The 20,269-nt window shown below is 43.4% G+C and overlaps 1 protein-coding gene across 2 annotated transcripts in view; it reads left to right on the forward strand.

Moving 5' to 3' along the window:
* LOC101874952 (A-kinase anchor protein 2) overlaps nucleotides 1-20,269 on the forward strand; it is a 97,933-nt gene that overhangs the window by 65,365 nt on the left and 12,299 nt on the right. For both annotated transcript variants that reach the window (XM_031054211.2, XM_031054210.2), the window contains exons 2-3: nucleotides 9,452-11,819; nucleotides 19,727-19,905. In XM_031054211.2, the coding sequence (XP_030910071.1) occupies nucleotides 9,560-11,819; nucleotides 19,727-19,905 (2,439 nt within the window). In that variant the 5' untranslated portion in view covers nucleotides 9,452-9,559. The remainder of the gene's footprint in view (nucleotides 1-9,451; nucleotides 11,820-19,726; nucleotides 19,906-20,269) is intronic.

Here is a 20,269-nt window from a genome sequence, read left to right on the forward strand (position 1 = left end):
CAATGCAGTGTTTTGTGGAACTGTGATTTTTTTACTTTCTTTTTTTTGTGGATACATGCAGAAGCCAAGTTCTGCTCAGCTCAGTATCTGTATAGGGCACTCTGTTAAGCTGAACTTATTCAGACAGAGAGACTAGACTTGAGATTTCTCAGCTTTACTTAACATCAGACCAGAGGCTGAACATGAGAGAGTGCTACTAGCATTAGAGCTGTGAGATCTAAGCTTCAACCCACCAGCAGTGACTGAGGAAAACCTGTCCAAGTGGATTCTGCAAATGCAGGGGTTCATGGTATAGGGCATTGAATATATACAATATTCATTGTATAATGCTCCTTATGTGTTAGTGCAATGTGGTGTTCTTCATCTCCTCCAGCAAACTGTTGCACTTTTTTAGGTAGCATTGGCAACTGCTTCAAGAGATTGTATTTACCATTTTAAGTGACTTAGCACCACACTCTCTGTAAATCAAATATTCCAGCTCTTGGAAGCATTCAGTCTTGTTTCAGCAAAGACAGATTTTAGAGACAAGCCATAGGAATATAAGCCTTAGGGAAAACACATAACAAAGGTAAAAAGTACTAGCCATCTGTGGTGTCACAGTTGATTAATATTCTAACACATTTGTATTGACCTGGAATCTAGCGCTGTGTCTCTGCAGCACTGGTTCATCTCCCGTGCTCTCACACAGGGCCTATTATCATGGTCATTCTGTCCTAGGGAACTGAGTGAAGTGATAGAAGAAATAATACTTAACTACAAGTTTTTCTTTTGAGGTAGAAATCAGTTTGTAAGTGACCAATTTGTAAGAACATCAGGAGTGGGATTTCAGCTGATAAGAATGATGAGAGAAACACATTTTGCTGGATGAAATGCTTTCTTATGCATGCATTTACTGCTCTAATTCAGTTGCACTTTCAGGCTGCCCTACATTACAAACAGTGCAGAGCACAAGAGAATCATCTTTTGAATGGAGGTTCTTGTACCTGAAATCATATTAGCACCAATTTACTTATCTCTTGGGTACAAAGAGCATACTGGAACTCCTCAGGGCATCTGCCTATGTGGGTGCTGATAGAAAACTGGGGAGGGGGGGTTAGGGTGTGACAGTACCAAACTGTACTGCAGCTTTTGAATGAAAGTTTAATCAGAGCTTCCTGTAATTTCAGAATGTTAGGATCTTGATTACTATAGAGCTAAATGGAGCTTTCACAGCAAAGCTAACCAGCCCCACACACTAGTAGCTGAGTCTACCCCATTCAAATATATACTGCTTTCCCTATTGCCAGCTCTGTAACCGTCATAATGCACTATAATATCAACCTCTGTAATTTATTTTCTTCATCAGAAGTTATATTTCTTTTCATTCAGAAGTTAGCAGCCTTTTGTCCCTAGATACACATTTCCATATAAATCTCTTTGTCCATACAAGTGCTTCATGCAATTATACAGGTTTTTGCAGGAATGAAAAGATTTCATAGAAAGTAGCCAGCCTTCTTGATTGCTGGTTTTTTTTGGGTTTGGTTTGGTGTTCTTTTTTTGGTGGGGCAGTTGTTTTGTTTTCTTTTCTTTTCTTCTGTTAGCAGTATTTGAAATCCAGTTATTGGGTTTGCAGATTCTTCACAGAGAGACTAGATCTGTTTCCTTAAGGAGTTAAGAGAAAATAACTCTTAAGTTGGCTTCCTAGCTTATAAAAACTGCTTCCAAGTTATACATCTTGAAGTTAATGGGAAGTGGTAAGGGTTATTCCAAAGTTGGATCCTGTCTTACCCAGGAAAAACTTTAGCTGTTTGTTACTGATGGCACAGAAAATACCAGACAGATGTTTGAAAAAATTCTGTATTGTTCATTAAGTGCTAGTCATTAAAATATCCTACCATGCAGAATATGTTTATCATTAAAGTATTCACGATTTTGGGGTGATTCTTCTCCATCCTTAACGTATTGCAGCAGCAAAAGAAGATTGGACTTTGATTTGATAAAGTTTTATAGTGTATCACATGGGGAAGCTGAAGCCTGTGGCTCAGCTGGAATGACAAATAATATTGCAAAGCATTTCTCATGCTTTCTGAGCAAATTCAATCACAGCTCCCTCTCTAAAACAGACAAAAAGGGACATACAGAAAACCACTCAGAAAATGCCACACAGCAAGCTCTCCAAGTAGCCATTTGTTAGGGCACTCTGTCCCCACATCCCTTATTATTGTATTCCAAAAGAGCCCCCCACTGCTTCTTAGGGAGAGGTGTTATGAAGTTGCATTGATTTTTAGACTGCACTCTTGTGATTTCTGAAGTGATTAAAAGGAGATAAACCAGGTTTTATTCAAGAAAATTTGCTTATTATACTATCTGGCTATCTCAGACAAGTCACTAGGAGCATAGAGAGCTACTTACAGAGAATGTCACTGTGACACTCAATGCTAATGGATTTTAGTCTTTGGAAATAGTTTCCATCTGTGTTTTGAAGACACCATGTATTGCACTGTGAGAAGAGCAGGACAGGTTTTGCTTTTTGTGTGCAAGTACAATTACGAATGGAACTATTCAAGGTAGAGCCATCATGTGCCTGACATGGCTTAAATTCAGTGAAATTTGGCAACAGGATTTGGAGATCTTTTTCTTTTTTTTCTGAAACTTGAACTTTATCCAGTTTATTAAGTGAAAATTATTAAATTTAAATAAACTTTTTAAAACCTTCACAGTCAGGATAAAAATACTATCAGGAAAAACGGGGCCTTTTCACACAGGAGCAAGAAGACAACACTTTGGATTTGAGTTTTTCGGTGGGTTTTCTCTATATTTTAAAGAAAAAGCATGGTTCCAGTAGGTAATGCTAGTAGAAATCCCCTTCCTTTCCTTGAGGCACACATCAGCAGCTGCATCCTTTCCCAGTTCCAGAATCTTTTTAAAGAGTTTTCCTCTGCTTCTGCTTTCTCTCAGCTCACCTGAACAGGAAATTTCCAAACACAGAGTGTTGGGCCCGTTTCTTCAAGTTGCTTTCTGCAGAGGTTCCCACATGGAGCATTCTTGTCCCTCCAGAAACAGGGGATATCACCTCATTTTTGGAGGTGTATAAGTTGGCAGCTGCCCCTGGAGAGTCTGCTGTGATAGAGAGCAAGTGAGTACACCAGCCAGCACGAAACAGGAGCCATCACAGTGGTTTGGGCTGTTATTCCCATCTGGGATGAGGTGGGATGGTGGCACCTTTCTGAGCACCGGTTGAGTGGCAGCGAGCATGAACTGCGAGGGATGCACCCTAGCACCTCGTACAATTCTGCTTTTGCATTTCTTGCTCATTAAGAACTACAATATTTCCATCTCATACCATTCTTCTACAGAAAACAACTTAGTTAAAGAAATATTTGATGTTGCTAGCAAGAGTGAAGCTGTACCTGTGTTGGGTAGGGGATTTGTTGCTGTACAGGGTGGCCATCTGGAAGTGCAGAGATGCAGATAACTTCTGTATCTTTGCAGTGCTTGTTGTGGCTCCATCTGTGACACAGATGGCAACTGCGTTCTTCAGAAGGGTGAGCTGAATGAAAGCAGATGCTCTCTTGAAGGTTTGCTAGACTCAGCCCCCTAGTAAATCCATCATTTGGTTCCTCCTCCATTGCAAAGAGATGTTGAAGAGGCAGGCCAAGACAGTAAGTGAAAAGGGAGAAGATGATTGACATGAGCAGAGAGGTATGGATTAGCCAGTCAACCATATGCAAACATGATTTTAGCTATGTTATTGTACTAAACCTGCTAGAGAAATAGCAGGTCCAAGAGTTAGATCCAAGAGGGAGAGGGATCCAGAGGGAGAGGGAAGAGTTGAGCAAACCAGTGCCCCAGGGATGAGCAGTGGGAGGAGAAGCAGGTGCAGTATGGGACATCTTCAAAGGAAGATGGAAGCCTGAGGAAATGGAAATTGTTACAGGTTTTTTAAGCTGTTAAATGTTTTAGTTGTCTAATCTTTTCCTCTGCCCCCTGACCACTGTTGCTTCAGAAGAATGTCAGTGTGGCTCAGAAGGATCGCCTCCCACTTGTCATTTTGCATTTTGAGTTGCATCAAACAAAGAAGGGCACTGGCAGTACATTTGCTGGGTCTTGCTAGTAGCACACCCACATTTTTATCCTCCTAAAACAGTTGATTGCCCAAACACTTACACTTTTGTAGATGAAGAATTCAGCCAAGGAGGAAATATGCTAATAATTCTCTAAGCTGCTAATAACTGCAGTTTACTAAAGTGCAGCAGCATTGTACAAGTGACACTAATTACCCAATTGCATCTTGACTTAAACAGAAATGAATGCACAGTCAGAGACTGTATAAATGTAGCAGTAACTTCTGGAAAATGTGGGTCTAGATGAGCAGTATATGGGAATCGCTGAACGCTGTATTGCTGTCTACAATTGGTGTTGAATGTAATCCTTTCCCCATTTACAGGCTTTTGTAATGGTGCAGGCTTTGAAAAGCCACCTCCCCGTAGGCAACAAATACAAAGCTGCTGGTACATACTTATCACTGAGGAGCAAAAGTAGCTCCCTGGCAAGCTTGCCTCCTTCTGACAGACAGCTGAGGCAGGGGGTCTGTATGTGTTCCACTGCCCTCCTACTCCAAGCCTCCACCCACCCCTTGTGTCAGTTAACCTGAACCAGCCTTGTTAAGAAAAGCTTAGTTTTATCAGCTGTTTCCATCCTTATGATCTCAGTTATCTTCAGGTAACTCATTAGTAGGTTGACTTCTGCTCCTCATTGGAGTGTCTGGAGCATACTCTTATTGCCATGATCTCATGAAACTGTCCCCAGACTCTGCCAGAACGTATTGAGGGAAAAACGGTGTTTTTTCAATACTATTTTTTTTCCTTCCTCTGGTATTTCTCCCTGGCTTCTCTGCCATGCTGGGAACCCTTCTCCTTGCTCAGTTACTAATCCCCCGCATAAAAAGGCTCCCTCCCATAGGTAGCAATGTTTCCTTGTAGATTTTATAGCAAAATTGTCTGGCTTAGTACACAGTTACATGTGTCACACTAATTTCATAAACACATGCACTTTCTGAATTACATAATGTCATAAATGTGTGCCCTGATTAGATAGTTATTATATGTGCCTTAATTGTGTGCTAAGGATTGCACCTATGAGAGGATGGGCTGGCAATCATAAGGAAGTGGTACAGTACTGCATCTGTGGTTCTGTTCCCTAACTTGAATGCCCAAATGTGGTATGATCTGAAACAGTTGATACATTAAAGCAGTGATGGAAGTAGACATGCTGTAGTAAATAGGGTCTCTGGGACAATCAAGGGCATATTCCCAGTTCCATGGAATGGAGATACTAGAAGCACAGGACCAGGGGGCCCTTCAGCTCTGGGTTGGTTCAGCAGGGAGAAGTGTTTCAGTGGCTGTGGTGCATAGATAGCTTCATTACCTGATTTTCTGCATCCAAAGGTGTGTTCTGACAGCATTGGGTTAGCCACCAATGTCACCTAGTGGCTTTGATCTGACAGATTAGAAGCAAATGTTAGCCGGAGCATGATGATCTTCTCAAGATTTGTGTGAAAGCGGACAGCCAGCAGTCCTGCACTGGTGCTTATGTCCCTTTGCACAGGTTGCTCCAGGAAGTAACGTCCCCCATTTTGCACCTGCAAGTCAGGCAGGGAGATTGAAACACAACTATAAGAAATGTATTGCAGTCTTAATCCTGTCACCTGAGTACCCATTGTATCACGATACCTGGAGCTCTGCAGGAAAATTAAGAGCAATTCTTGCCCTTTTAGGTTGAAAGAAACTTTATTCTTTCATTCCTGCTGTACCCACTCAAAAAAGCAAGGACTTCTTATACTGGCTGTTCTGTGCTTTTTAGCAGAACATCTGCTTTCTTGAATATATCCTTAATAGGACTGAAGAAACTGGCCACGCTTAGATGTTTAAATGGTGAAAAATGTAATATGCAGTGCTGGAAACTTCAGCTGGAAGATTTTTAGGTTCAACAGAAAGTAAAATGAAAGTAGAACCAGTGAGGTATATCAAGTAAAACACACAGACAAAAGCAGGTTTGTTCTTTGTTTGCTTTTAAAGGTTTTCCCCAATATTTAAGCACAGTTAAGAAGAAAATACCTAATGGCTGGAGCCAGCATGTCTTTGGCTGTGTACAACTACATAGACAGAAAACTTTCCAAGTGCTTTCAGAGAGCTTTTCTGGCTGGCTGGCTGTAATTCCTTAAGGTGCATTAAATGCATTTTACTGCCTGTATAAACCCAGAGGCAGTGTGATCATTCAGGTCACTGGTAGGTGTTATTGTGCTCCTTGCTGATCATCTTCTGCTACAGTGTGTATTAATAGCACAAAGGGTAAAGGACTACAAGGGTGGGGATGACTACCAGACAACAATGCCCTTGTTGTTGGCTACTGATTTCACAGGGCTTGGTAAGTGCCATTTGCTTCAGAAGCCGGTGCCTCAGACACAGAAACACATGTGGAAAGGGAACCAGAGACTTCAGATACTATGTTTCTGTTTTTAAATGTTAGTCAAAGTGAAGAGCTGTGTCACAAAAGGTTTTCAGGTGTTAGGGGGAGTTAGCAAGAGCTATTAAGTACTTTTTGAAAAATGATGTTGAAAACACCCTCTTCTTTCGGTGTTTTTTTTGTTTGTTTGTTTGGTCGGGGTTTTGCCTTTCAGCAGGAAATAATTATTGAGAAATTCATATTCCTAGCCAAATCAGAGGTTCCTTCATACTTAGTCACAGGAACTTCAGTGACCGGTAAAATCTGTCCATACCTGAATATAAGTAGGGTTTCTTTCAATACCCTCCTTGAGAGCAGAGGCAACACATCAGGGAGAAATATGAATCCAGTGCATCTGCACTACTGATCAAAGCAGTGGGAGACAGATCATGACTCCAATCTCTGTCATGGTGCTTGTGGTGGTCTTCATGCCACAGGAGTTGCAAACACTTCCTGTCTTCCAGGTGCAGGTGTGTGTGGGTTTTCATGTGGGATGGAGAAAGACCTTGAGTCTTCCCAGAATGATGTAATTCTACCCTGTCTTTGATGACCAGGAGTGACCCACTGAGAAATGAACATTGGCTGCTGTTGTCGTGTCCTTTTTTCCTAACTTGGGATGACTCAGCTACTCTTCCTGCATGTTAGCATCTGTGTCTGTACAGCACGGCCAGTAATACTTTTCATCTGTAGAAGCATTATGAGATTCAGAATGATAGAATCATAGAATAGTTAGGGTTGGAAAGGACCTTAAGATCATCTAGTTCCAACCCGCCTGCCATGGGCAGGGACACCTCACACTAAACCATGTCACCTAAGGCTCTGTCCAACCTGGCCTTGAGCACCACCAGGGATGGAGCATTCACAACCTCCCTGCACAACCCATTCCAGTACCTCACCACCCTTACAGTAAAGAATTTCTTCCTTATACTCAATCTAAACCTCCCCTGTTTAAGTTTGAGCCCGTTACCCCTTGTCCTGTCACTACAGTCCCTAATGAAGAGTCCCTCCCCAGCATCCCTGTAGGCCCCCTTCAGATACTGGAAGGCTGCTATGAGGTCTCCACACAGCCTTCTCTTCTCCAGGCTGAACAGACCCAACTTTCTCAGCCTGTCTTCCTATGGGAGATGCTCTGGTCCCCTGATCATCCTCGTGGCCCTCCTCTGGACTTGTTCCAACAGTTCCATGTCCTTTTTATGTTGAGGACACCAGAACTGCACACAGTGCTCCAAGTGAGGTCTCACGAGAGCAGAGTAGAGGGGCAGGATCACCTCCTTTGACCTGCTGGTTACGCTCCTTTTGATGCAGCCCAGGATACGGTTGGCTTTCTGGGCTGTGAGTGCACACTGCATCTGGCTCATGTTCATTTTCTCATTGGCCAACACCCCCAAGTCCTTCGCAGGACTACCATGAATTTCCTTTTTGCCCAACCTGTAGCTGTGCCTGGGATTGCTCCAACCCAGGTGTGGGACCTTGCACTTGTCATGGTTAAACTTCATGAGGTTGGCACCAGCCCACCTCACAAGCATGTCAAGGTCCCTCTGGATGGCATTCCTTCCCTCCAGCGTATCAACCAAACCACACAGCTTGGTGTCATGGGCAAACTTGCTGAGGGCACACTCAATCCCACTGTCCATGTCAGCGACAAAGATATTGAACAAGATTGGTCCCAACACCGATCCTTGAGGGACACCACTCGTTACTGATCTCCAGCCAGACATTGAACTGTTGACCACAACTCTTTGCATGCAGCCATCCAGCCAGTTCTTTATCCACCAAGTGGTCCACCTATCAAGTTGATGTCTCTCCAATTTAGAGACAAGGATGTTGTGTGGGACAGTGTCGAACGCTTTTCACAAGTCCAGGTAGATGACGTCAACTTCTCTACCCCTGTCACAGAATCACAGAATCCCAAGGGTTGGAAGGGACCTCAAAAGATCATCTAGTCCAACCTGCCTGCAAGAGCAGAGTAACCTAGAGTACATCACACAGGAACTTGTCCAGGCGGCCCCATCATAGAAGGCCACCAAATTTGTCAGGCAGGATTTTCCCCTAGTAAAGCCATGCTGGCTGTCACCAAGTACCCTGTTGCTTTTCATGTGCCCTAGCATGCCTTCCAGGAGAATCTGCTCCCAGATTTTGCCAGGCACAGAGGTGAGACTGACTGGTCTGTAATTCTCTGGATCATCCATTTTCCCCTTCTTGAAAATGGGGGTTATATTTCCCTTTTTGCAGTCATCAGGAACTTCACCTGACTGCCATGATTTTTCAAATGTGATGGCCAGTGGCTTTGCAACTTCATTTGCCAGATCCTTAAGGACTCGCGGATGGATTTCATCATGTCCCATCTACTTGTGCACATTCAGGTTCTTAAGATGGTCTCGAACCAGATCCTCTCCTACAGTGGGCCCAAGGTCTTCATTCTCACAGTCCCTGCATCTGCCTTACAAGACTTGGGTGGTGTGGTCAGATCATTTGCCAGTGAAGACTGAGACAAAGAAGTCATTCAGAACCTCAGTCTTCTCCAAATCCAGGGTAGCCAGTTCTCCTGATAGCTTTCCTTCAGGTGCAGAAAGCATTCTTAAATTACCGAGATGACAGGTATTTTGTGCTGTTTATGCAAACCCTTGAAGAACCTAAACTACCAAGTCATTAATAACTTGTAAATCCAAAGCTCATTTTTTGTAGCAAACCAGGACACAGGCATGAAATAATGACAAAGTGAGTATGGTAAGCCCATGGGAGATACTTATATGAATGTCTGTTGGTTTAGTGCCTTGTCCAGCTTGTTGTAAGGTAACTTTCTTGTTTTTATGTTAATGATTTGCCTTGCTTTCCCACACTCTGAGGGCCTGCTTTAATCTCAAGTTTGAAAAGTGCTAGGATTCGCTTTCCAGATGGTGTTTACTCTGCAGAAATTGAAATGTTGCTTTTTAGGACTTCATCAAAGTTTTGTTCTTTTTTATTTTAGAAATCTTCCAGAATCCCTGAGGATGACATCAGGTTGAGAAAAAACAGAGACCAAAACTGTGCCAATTTTTTGGAGCCTGCTACTGTGCTTACTACAAAAGAAGAGAAAATGGAAATTGAAGTTCCAGTTTCTGAACATAAAAACATCACCACAGTGGCTTCACCACATCCCATAGACAGTCCAACACATTTCTTTTCCTCTGCTGCCAGCCACAATGGTCTTAAGGAAAGGCATGAATCTCTGGACAGTGAAGTTGCTAAAGAGATCAGATACCTAGATGAAGTGTTGGAGGCAAATGGCTGCGATTCTAGTGCAGATAATCCCTTTAATGGGACATCCTCCCCTGAACCAAGTGCAGTCTCCATTATGGATGGCTCAGGAGCATCTGTTAACGTCAATAATAGTTCAGTTCCCAGTGAAAGGGAAGAAAATATAGCTGACAAGCAGACACCTTTGGTAGTTGAACCAAGTGAAGCTAGCATAACACATGAGAACCTGAAATCTAATGGCCATTCCTTCAGTGGACTGAAAGATGACACTAGGGAGAGTCTGAAGGTGCCAGGAAGTCCTACTTCTTCAAACAGTTCTAGAAGATCCTCTAAGGATGGAGAAACAACTCTTACAACCCTTAAGAAAGAGGCAAAGTTTGAACTACGAGCCTTCCATGAAGACAAAAAACCCTCAAAGCTCTTTGAAGATGAAGAAGAGCAGGAAAAATACAGGGTCCGCAAAGTGAGACCGTCAGAGGAAATGATGGAACTTGAAAAGGAAAGAAGGGAACTTATTAAAAGCCAGGCTGTCAAGAAAAACCCCAACATTGCTGCCAAGTGGTGGAACCCTCCCCAAGAGAAGACCCTGGAGGATCAATTGGATGAAGAGCATCTGGAGTCCCACAAGAAGTACAAGGAGCGCAAGGAGAGACAGCAGCAGCAAGGTGCAACATCCTTTGTACCACCAGAGCCAGTCACTATCAAGAAAGAGGATATTGTCACAGAGCAGATTGACTTCTCAGCCGCCAGAAAGCAGTTCCAGCAGATGGAGCATTCAGGGCTGTCTCAGGGTCAGGCCCCACCGAGGCGGTCAGGAACACCCAAAATGTTCTCTATCAAACCCTTCTACAAAAGCCTCAATTCTCCTCATGTTGATAGGCCGCTGTCCTCTGTGACAAGACCTGTTTCAGTGTGTGGACCAGCAGGACAGCTGGAGGGGAACGGTGCCACTGTTCTCAAAGCACAGAAGGACTCCTGTACCTCAGAAGATGATACAAGTACTCAAACTACAACTGCTGACCCAGTAAGAGAGTTGCCATGCAGTGATAGCTCCAGAGCTGGACAGGCCTCGAAGCTGTGGGCAGAGGATGGAGAATTCATGAGTGCAAGAGCAGTCTTCACAGTGGTGAAGGATGATGGACAGGGCATGCTAGACCAGTTCCCAAAGTCAGGCAGCGCCTCTTCTCCTCCAGAGGAGCTTGACTCTGGCTTGGATGACTTGTCTGTCAGGTCTCAGGATACTACTGTCTTGGAAACCCTTTCCAATGACTTCAGCATGGATAACATCAGTGACAGTGGTGCTTCCAACGAGACCATGAGCGCCCTGCAGGAAAGCTCGCTGGCTGATTTCTCCCTGCCACAGACCCCACAGGCTGACACTCCAGCAGAGTGCAGGGGTGAAGGCATCTCTAAGTCATTCGGCGACCCAGGGTGTGACTCGCCCTCCTCTGCCTTGGCGGACTCCATGCTGATTGATGACCAGCTGGAATACCATGCTGGCCTGCTGGTTCACAACGCCATCCAACAAGCCATAGCTGAGCAGGCAGATAAAGCAAGCTGCAGGAAAGAAGAAACCCCAGTGGAGAAGGAGGTCTTGGTCAAAGAGCAGCTGTCCACCACTGGGCCAGCTCCAGCCTCCAAGGGGCAGCAGAACCCAATGTTTGAGCCACCCCAGGTCTCCTCACCTGTCCAGGAAAAAAGGGACACCATACCAAAGATTTCAAAAGAGGAAGACTCAGGACTCAGGGAAGGGAAGAGTTTGCAGCAGTCTCCTGTGTACTCAGCCAGCCAGCCATTCCTTGTGGAGGAGAACAGGCACGAAGTCAGCTATTTCAGCAAGTATTCAGAGGCAGCTGAGCTGAGGAGCACAGCCTCCATCCTGGCCATGCAGGAATCTGAAGTGACCGTGGGCCCTTTCAAGTTACGGTCAAGGAAGCAGCGGACTTTATCAATGATAGAAGAAGAGATTAGAGCTGCCCAACAACGAGAAGAGGAGCTGAAGAGGCAGCGTCAAGGTCTGCAGATGGCACCAAGCCCTGTTGTAAAGAGCGCACCACCCATGCCCACCACCAGAACCGTGTCCTACAAAACTGCACCAGGTAAGAGCTCAAAGCGTCAGAGGGGAAGCAAAATGAGATTGAAGGGTCAGGTCAGATTTGGGTTTATGTCATTTTTGAATGAATACATCGTTTTGCAGAGAGTGAAGGGTTGTCATGACTTCATCTGCCCTGAAACTGCAAGCAGGAGGAGAGCATGGGAATACCCAACTTTGTCTGTCAGCACTCCTTTGGAAATCTCTGGTGTTTTTTTTTCCCAAGTGCAACACAAAAGTAATTTATGTAACCTGCTGTCATTAAGAAACCTTGCACTCTATTTGTTCTCATGACATGTTTATCACTGCTCAGACCACCCACTGAAATTTACCATAATCACAAGAAAGGACAGCAGCAGTTTTGGCAGCTGTGTGGATATTTAAAAGGCAGACATACACAGCCTTCTTTAACAGGCTTTCTGTTCTCTTTCACATCATTAAAGAAGTGCAAAGGTAGTGGAAATTTAGTGATCTTAATGTTTTGCCTCAGATTTCTTTTTGTGTGTGTTTTGCTTTCTGTTTCAGGTGTTTCTTGATGTTATTAATGATCTTTGGTAAAAAGTTCTCCAGAGCTGTGAGCAGCCATGTATTTCAGCTGGTGTCATTTACTACTGAATTAAGCAGGTGTCACAAACAAACTGTTTAATAAATTCAGTAGAAGTCCTCCTCTGATTGACCAGCTTTTGGGTCCCTGTGGTTACATTCACAGCAGTTACAGCATATCCTTCTCCTCCTTCCCTTTTTGAAACAGAAAATCAAGCACTTATGAGCTCTTCAGATAAAATAAGAGATCTAAAAAAAAAATAGAAACACAAGCCAAGCTTACTTCTTTTTACTAACTTTTATAAGTGTAGATCTACATATGCTTTGCAAGTACTTAGAAGTTTTTATTAACAGTGACCATTGCAAAGAAGTAGTTTTACCTAGAGTGCTTAAGTTCCATCCTTATTTCCACTGGTGTAAATCTGAGCCAGTGATGCTTCCAAAAATTGTGCAGGGTGATTGTTTTATTTTGAAAGTCATGGCAAACTTGAATAAGGTCTGGATTTAGTCCATTACCCAATCCAATTGTGAACTTGGAGTGTTACACAGAACATAAATAGCTAATACATGGCTTTGTTTCTTCTGCAAAGAGAATGATTTTAACTGTGTTTCTTGCCAAAAAAAAATGTAGCAGATGTCAATAATTTCTTTGAAGTGCTATTGCTATTACTCCTATAGAATGGGATTTTTGATAGGGAACCTCCATAAGTTGCAGTGTTTTGAGCAATGTCTAACAAGGTGTGAGACAGGGCACTGTAGATATCAGCTAGACTTCTTGTGTAAAGGTACTCTCATGACCACGTTCAAAATCAGCATTGTTTGTAGCTGCAAGTGCTCAAAATAAGGCTGATAATGGTTACTTCTTACCTCCAAGTGATGCTGACACTAATGCTTGTTTTAATGGAGCCTCTGGGAAAACTGTATTTCTGCTCATTCTTGTTTCTCTATACAAGGCATTTACTTTGTGTCTGATGTTAAAATATTCATTGGAAAGTACATTCTAATGAGATTGATAAACTTATATTTGTAATGAATCATTCCAGACAGTATCCTTTAAATGTGCAACTTCCATATGTTCAAGACAAGAAAAATGGACCTATTAGCTGATGACTCAAGCTACAGCAGTTTGCAGCTGGTGAAGAGACAAAGAACGAATTTCTAGGAAAAGATGAATATGTGGCAATGTGTAAGGACGTCATTGATTAAAAAAATACCAAAGTCATTCTTACATGATCTGCTTTTGGTGATTTCTAAACAGCAGATGTGCTCAGCAGAGCTCTCAGCTGGCAGAAGGTAGCTTGGCACCTTTAGCATTGCAGGGCACATACACTCATCTCATCTCATCCTTGCTGTATCTTTCGCCAGCTGTGTTGCAGTTAAAGACTGCAGGCAGAAATAGGGAGAAGGGATGCCATGCAACCCTTGGAAGATTGAAGGAAATTTGCTTTTGTTTTAGTATTTACAGCATCTTTTCAATATTTAAAAAGCCAGAAGCAAAAGGTGATTCAGCAGAGACTACAAAATCTGCCTGTACAGCTTCACTGTGGCCAGCTACAGAGGTGATTTACAGAGCAGAGAAGAAAACCTACTTGTGGTAGGCCCAGGAAGGAATATTCTGTAGAACATGTGTAATATTGTCATCTGAATATTTTTTCAAAAAGGATAAGCATACGAGTAAGAATAAGAATGAACAGAGGTACTTCTGTCATCAAATTGGCTTACCCAAAGAAAGAATTTGTGCTCTTAATATCAGGACACCTCAGCAGAAAGGTATTAAGGGGTCCAGTCTAAATTTGAAAATCTGTTGTTAGTCTTTAAGTGGAGAATTTTAACTCACCAATTCGAGGAGGTGCAGTAATTAACTTAATTAGCAATGGCCTACTTAGCAGGTTCTTTTTCAGAAGTGGACTGGGCAGAGTAGCTTTACCAGGACTCCCAATGCTCCCTGGTTATTTACTACTCCTGCCCCACTTCACCGCTTTGAACCAGTGGTACATGGATAACAGAAACACAAACCACAAAAAGGACTGCAGGGAAATAAACTGCTAATTTGACTGAAGTGTGGAAGATTAACACAATTCATGTGGGTGTATGTGTGAAGTAACTGCTAAGTACTTCAGATAGCAAACAGGCTGTTTTTACCACCCTGACATACAACTTTCCTACAGCTGATAGTAACACTGAAGTTGGTGTCTGCAAACCCTCCAATACAAGCCAGCATGGTTCCTAGTAATAAACTTCTGTACTCCTAATAAGTATCCTTTAAAGCTGCCTGGGATGCTTCAAAGCAGCCTCAAATCATTGGAGCAAGACACAGAGTAACTGCAGTAGATCAACGATGTGTTGTGTGCAACACAGGATAAGACCTTCTCCAAGGTGCTTCTGGAAAGGTGAATAGAAGGCCTTACACAAACTCCTTTCACAAAAAGTTGGGTTTCCTGCATGAGAAAACCCAAACAAGCGCTTGAGCTTGGCAAATTAGAGTCACTGTAGATCCTGAAATATCTGTGGATTTAAATGTGAACATTTCCTGTGCTGTTTTGCTGTAGCAGCTGCCGCCCTTGGCGAGGTGTTGAGCAGCTGCACAGCAAGCCAGTGGTTTTCTCCTACAATGTTTGGGCAGTGCACCATCCCTCTTGGACAGAGCAGCTGAGGCTGTTTGATAGTTGATTTGAACAGCATGATCTGTGTGTGACACAAGGGGATCAAGAATACATTTGAGAGTGTAATTCCCGCGTTCCTTTTATTAGGAGCATTTCGACCATGAAGAACTTTTGTCTGACTTCCTGTGGTGCCTGGCTCAAGTAATCCTGTTTATCAGAGGAGGTGTGAAAATTACTACATGAGAGGTCTTGGTTCTGTGAAGGCTTTTCTGTTGGAGAGAAGCCCTGTGTGAATATTTGCTGTCTCATGATGAGGCATGGGGAAATCTCTAACACAAGAATCTATGCCTGGGAGAAGCTTTTCTGAAGCTGCTGCGTCTGACTTACTGGTGTTTGTCACCAAAGCATTGCCAGGTGAGGCAGAAGGCATGTTGCATTCTCTTCACTCATCCACAGGCACTCAGACCCATCTGCACATATATCTAGGAGGCTGCCCACCAAGCAATCGTCTTCTGTTATCCTCAGCTGATGAAGTAGATGAGAGAATTTCAGTGAGTGGCAAAAGCCCAGGAGCAGAATGCAGCTTAGAGATGTGAGTGTTCAGGTACCTCCAAACAGTGAGGGATGTGTCTGTGCTGTCTTCTTTGTTCTTGCTTTTTTCTGAGTGATAACTGTGGAGCATAATCCTCTTTCAGAGGAGCCACTTCACACTGAAAACCATTCTCACTAGTAAATCCCTACACTAAGGAAACTTCTCAGGTTCAGCCACAGCCTGAAGATACTTATTGCACAGTGTGAGGAGAAGCAGAAACTTTGGGGAAAGATATTTTTAATATTTGTGGCCATGGGAAAATTTGCAGTGCCCTGTATACCTGTACAGGGATCAGGTATAATACATATGCATGAACCCCTTTTTAAAATGAGAATTTTGAGAAAAGCTAGAGCGGAAATGAAGCCTTTGAGTTGATGAAGACAGTTTCCTTACCCATTCACAAGCACTGGTATAAGGGAAGCCAAGTTCATAATTCTCTTCAGGGATTCCTCTGGACTGCTCATCACTCATTCCCCAAACACCTCCAGGAGTGCCTTATCAGAGTACTAACCCAGCTCATTTGTCATTTGCTCTTTTATTCCCTCCATCGTCGAGAATATGGATAAAGTGAGATAATGTTCAAGAGGTTCTTTCTTTACTGTTTGCTTCTTTGTGTGTTTGTATATTTGTGTTGCTCACATGATGTTCAGGAAGACACAAGAAATCCACCTTTCACCTGGGGTGGTAATAAGGCTCTGTATTACCAAAGGAACTTTTTTGTTACATACTTCAACTATCCCCTGACTCTTGTTTAGTGTCCTAAAACAATCTGTGCTGAAATACCTTATTTTTAAAACGTTTCTCTGCAGTGCAGATGTCTTAAAAAATGCCAACAGCATCTGTAAAATATTTGCTCTTATTTATTGTGATGCCCCATTCTCCTCATCTTCTTTGCACCTTCATTAACACAACCAAGGCCATCAGCCCTTGGTACCTGCCCTTTACTCAGTGGTGGCTCAGGCCCTTATCCCAGAGCCTCCCCTCAGTCACTCTCGCTACTGCAGCAGATCAGCTGAGCATCTTTCTTCAATTTGGACACCCAGTAGGCTCCACAGCTTGGATAAAGTTACGATCATATTTTGCTCCCCAGCTTTGTGCAGAGGTTTTGGTAAGGAGAAATTTGTCCCTGGCTCTTACATGTCTTTGATTTTTTCAGAGAGGTTTCAGGCAATGTCTTGAAGCTACCAGAATGGGACACAGCAGGAGCTGCCTCTTCCCTGAGCTTTCCCTTCCCAGGGCTGAGAAAAAGTATTTTCTGTAGGAGCAGCTCCTCCTTGCCCCAAGTAGAACAAGAGGCAAGAAATTAAGAGATGCCAAGTTCCAGGAGCTTGATACTAGATCTCTGAAGCCAGAGAGTGGAGGGAGCCATCACCAGAACTGAAGACAAAGAATGTATTTTGGAGTCTCTTTAAGAGAGGATGAAAACATAGAATATGTAGGTAAAGGTTTGGGATGCTATCACCTATATTTGGTATCTTGCAACAGCTCTAAAGGCAATCTTACGGGATGACCTTCCCCTGGAGGGGAAGACACTGCTGATTCCATTCGAATCAGAGCCCATGTCTTTATTACTCAGCTTGGATTTGGGCAAGGACCACTAGCAATGTCTATGTGCATCAGGTGTGGGCATGAGACTGTGGTTAGTACAGAGTGCCTGTGATCATCCTATCTCATTATGCTGTTACGCTGAATGACTTTTCTGCCTGAGAACAGTACCTTTTCTGGATGAAAATCTGCCAGAAGGAAATTAACAGAGCAACATTTCTAACAAAGTCCAAACTAGCAGAGTAGGTCTGCGCTGGAGTGGAATTCTGCATCGGGTTCACAGGGTTTACCTGTGGTTCTTGTAAAAGACCTGAAGCTTCAGACACACTGTCATCTAACCACAACCTCAGTGATGGCTGTGCTTGCCTTTCTGGCACTGTTGGCGCAGGTAGGATCTCTCTCTTCTACCTGTTCTTAAAAAAAATTTTGGAAACTTGAAAGAGACACTCATCTGTGATAAGGACCTGAAGTGATGCTGTAAATTCCTGAGGTTTTAGAGGAATTGAGACACACAGCTAAAGTGGCTGGATAGCCATAATTTCTTGTGGATACACAAACCAGCAAACAACTGTTTTGCTGTGGGCAAATCTCCTTAATACCCTGGCTTCTCTGTTTGTGAAAAGGAGCTGTGACATTGTTCATGGTAAGCCTGCCCAGCATACACAGAATATTTGTGTGTTGCTGCAGAGTAGTTGCTGCCACAGTACAGAAATTGATGTGCCTTCCATCCAGGGAAGATGGATCTGCTTGGAGATACCCACAAAGCCTATGATTTGTATTGTTTTCCAGGGGAAGTGGTGTGGAAGGAGCTCTTTTCAGGTATGAGACTTGTCTATAGCTATAGGTCTGAGCATCCTGTGATGTATCTGCATCCCTGGGGGAAAGCAAAAACTGGGCAGACATCTGAGAAGCCTCATTCTTCCTGTATTAGTTGCGTATGTCCAAGACGGTTACTTAGTGTAAGGATGAAGTAATAACAGCAAGATTTCTGACCCTTAGTCAGGCATTTTATTTTCAGCAGAATTTTTTACCCACTGAACTTAATGGGTAAAGTGACAGTTGTTCTTACTCTTTCCTGCTGAGTAGTCTAAGCTGTCACTTAATGGGTGCAGATAGGCAGCTCTGGACCTACTGCTGGCCTCCGCTTTGGCATTGTATCTCCTGGCTGGCTGTGGTGCTGCTGATGGTGTAACCCAGAGAAAAGCCTCGGCCCAGAGAAAGTCCCCTCTAGTCTCTGATGGTACGAATTAAAGGGGACAGATTCCCAGCCTCAACCCTGCTGGCCAGTTTAAGCTAAGCCTGTAACAAGAAACTGGTGATGCTGGGGTTTTCCATACTGGTCAGAAATGAAACAAACCAAGTGAGGGGATTTCCTCTCCAGTGTCAACCCAGGTTTCACTTCTTCCTTCGAAAATAAATCTTGCTGATTCTTACAGGACATTTCAAGGCTGCTCTCTAGTGGCTACCACTGTCATAATGCTTTCTGGAGGAGCGGCGAGGGTTTTCATTGGTCTCAGCAACAGGAAGTTCCATGACAATCTGCACAGTCCTGGTTACTTCACTTGTTTGTAAGGGTTTTGGGGTGGTTTGTTTTTTTTCTTTGAACTCTCTTATTTCAAAAAGCTGACATGCCATGGAAAAGGTGTTTTGGTACAGCATTGCTTTCTCTGGCTGAGGACCTCCACACCTTACTCCCACACCCATGACCTCCATTGTCATCCTCATTCTTCCCACTGGGACAAGCTTGGTGACTTGGTGGCTCACTGCCTGATGATGAGAAATGGAAGCTGCAATTCTTACAGAAGCATGGGTTGTCTGCATCCTGAGCTCTCCCACTGCTCACTGCTCTGGCCTGCTTTTCACCCACCTCTTCAGCTGGGATCACTCTGCCTGACACAGGTTTCTCTGTGTGAAATAGGCTCAGTCAGAGACAAACCTGACTTCTCTCTGACTTTCATCCCAGCAGGAGACTGAAGGGTAATGTCTGAAGGAGGGGTGTGTTGAAGGGAGACTCCATCCTGCTCTGCTGCAGTTCTCCCTCCAGGACTGTGACTTGCAGGAAAAAAGTGCAGGGAAGAGTAACACCAGGGACTGACCCAAAGCCTTTCACACTACAAAGCAGATAAAAAACACTGGAAGGCGAGAAAAAGTCAGCAACACTTAAAAACATGCCTTCTTTACACTTCTCACGCGTGTTCCTTGGCGTGCAGTGGTGGCATCCTGTGTGTTGTGTTGTCTGAGACAGATAAAACATCTTGCCATTTTTCAAAATCTTACAGACATTTCCAGGTCACTGAAATGTGTCCTGTAGGAGGGAACAGGACAGATACTACTGTAAACCACAGTGGTGGGTTAAATTTGCATTGTATCATCTGGTAACCCTTCTAGGTTTTGTAAAAAAGGTTTTGCAAAAAAGGTTTTGCAGTGTGTTTGTGTAGTGTATTTCAGAAAGAGGGAGAGTGTTTTAAAATCCTGTGACCATTCTGATACATGAGATTGTTTCATAGACTTCATTCCAAACTGTTTCTTTATTCAAGCTCACTGAAAATGTTTTATCCGGCTGTCATCTTTTGGAAAAAAAATGTGAATCCTTCAGATTAGAAAGGGTCACTCTTTTTCATGCTATTGCAGGAAAGATAGAGAAGATCAAGCTTCCTCCATCTCCCACCACAGAAGGCCCTGTCTCACAATCTGACCCACCACCTGAGGAGCCTGCAGGAGCCCAGCGACCCAAGAACTTAATGCAAACCCTCATGGAGGATTACGAAACACATAAAACCAAGAGACGGGAAAGGATGGATGACAGCAGTGTAAGTGCACTTTTCATTTGCAATTTTTGCTTTGCAGTAAAGACTCATGAGAGCCAACATTCAGACAACAAAACTGTTTCTTTCCCAAGAATCTGCTCAAATTATCTTGCAAGTGTGCAAGGATTTTAACACATCATAAGGGCCAACGTTTCTGAGATGAAAGGATGTGGGCCTATGGAGAGGAAGAGAGAATGTAACTGCAGTTATCAAAAGCAACTCATATTAAACTTCATTTTAATTAATTAATTATTGATAAGGGCAGTGGGTAACTGCCCTTCATTGGTGGACTCTGTTAATTCACACATGACCAAGACCCTTAGATGGGTTATTTTACCTGTGTGGATCAAGTGTGTATTCACACCTG

Source organism: Melopsittacus undulatus, chromosome Z (genome assembly GCF_012275295.1).
Source record: "Melopsittacus undulatus isolate bMelUnd1 chromosome Z, bMelUnd1.mat.Z, whole genome shotgun sequence".
Classification (NCBI taxonomy): domain Eukaryota; kingdom Metazoa; phylum Chordata; class Aves; order Psittaciformes; family Psittaculidae; genus Melopsittacus; species Melopsittacus undulatus.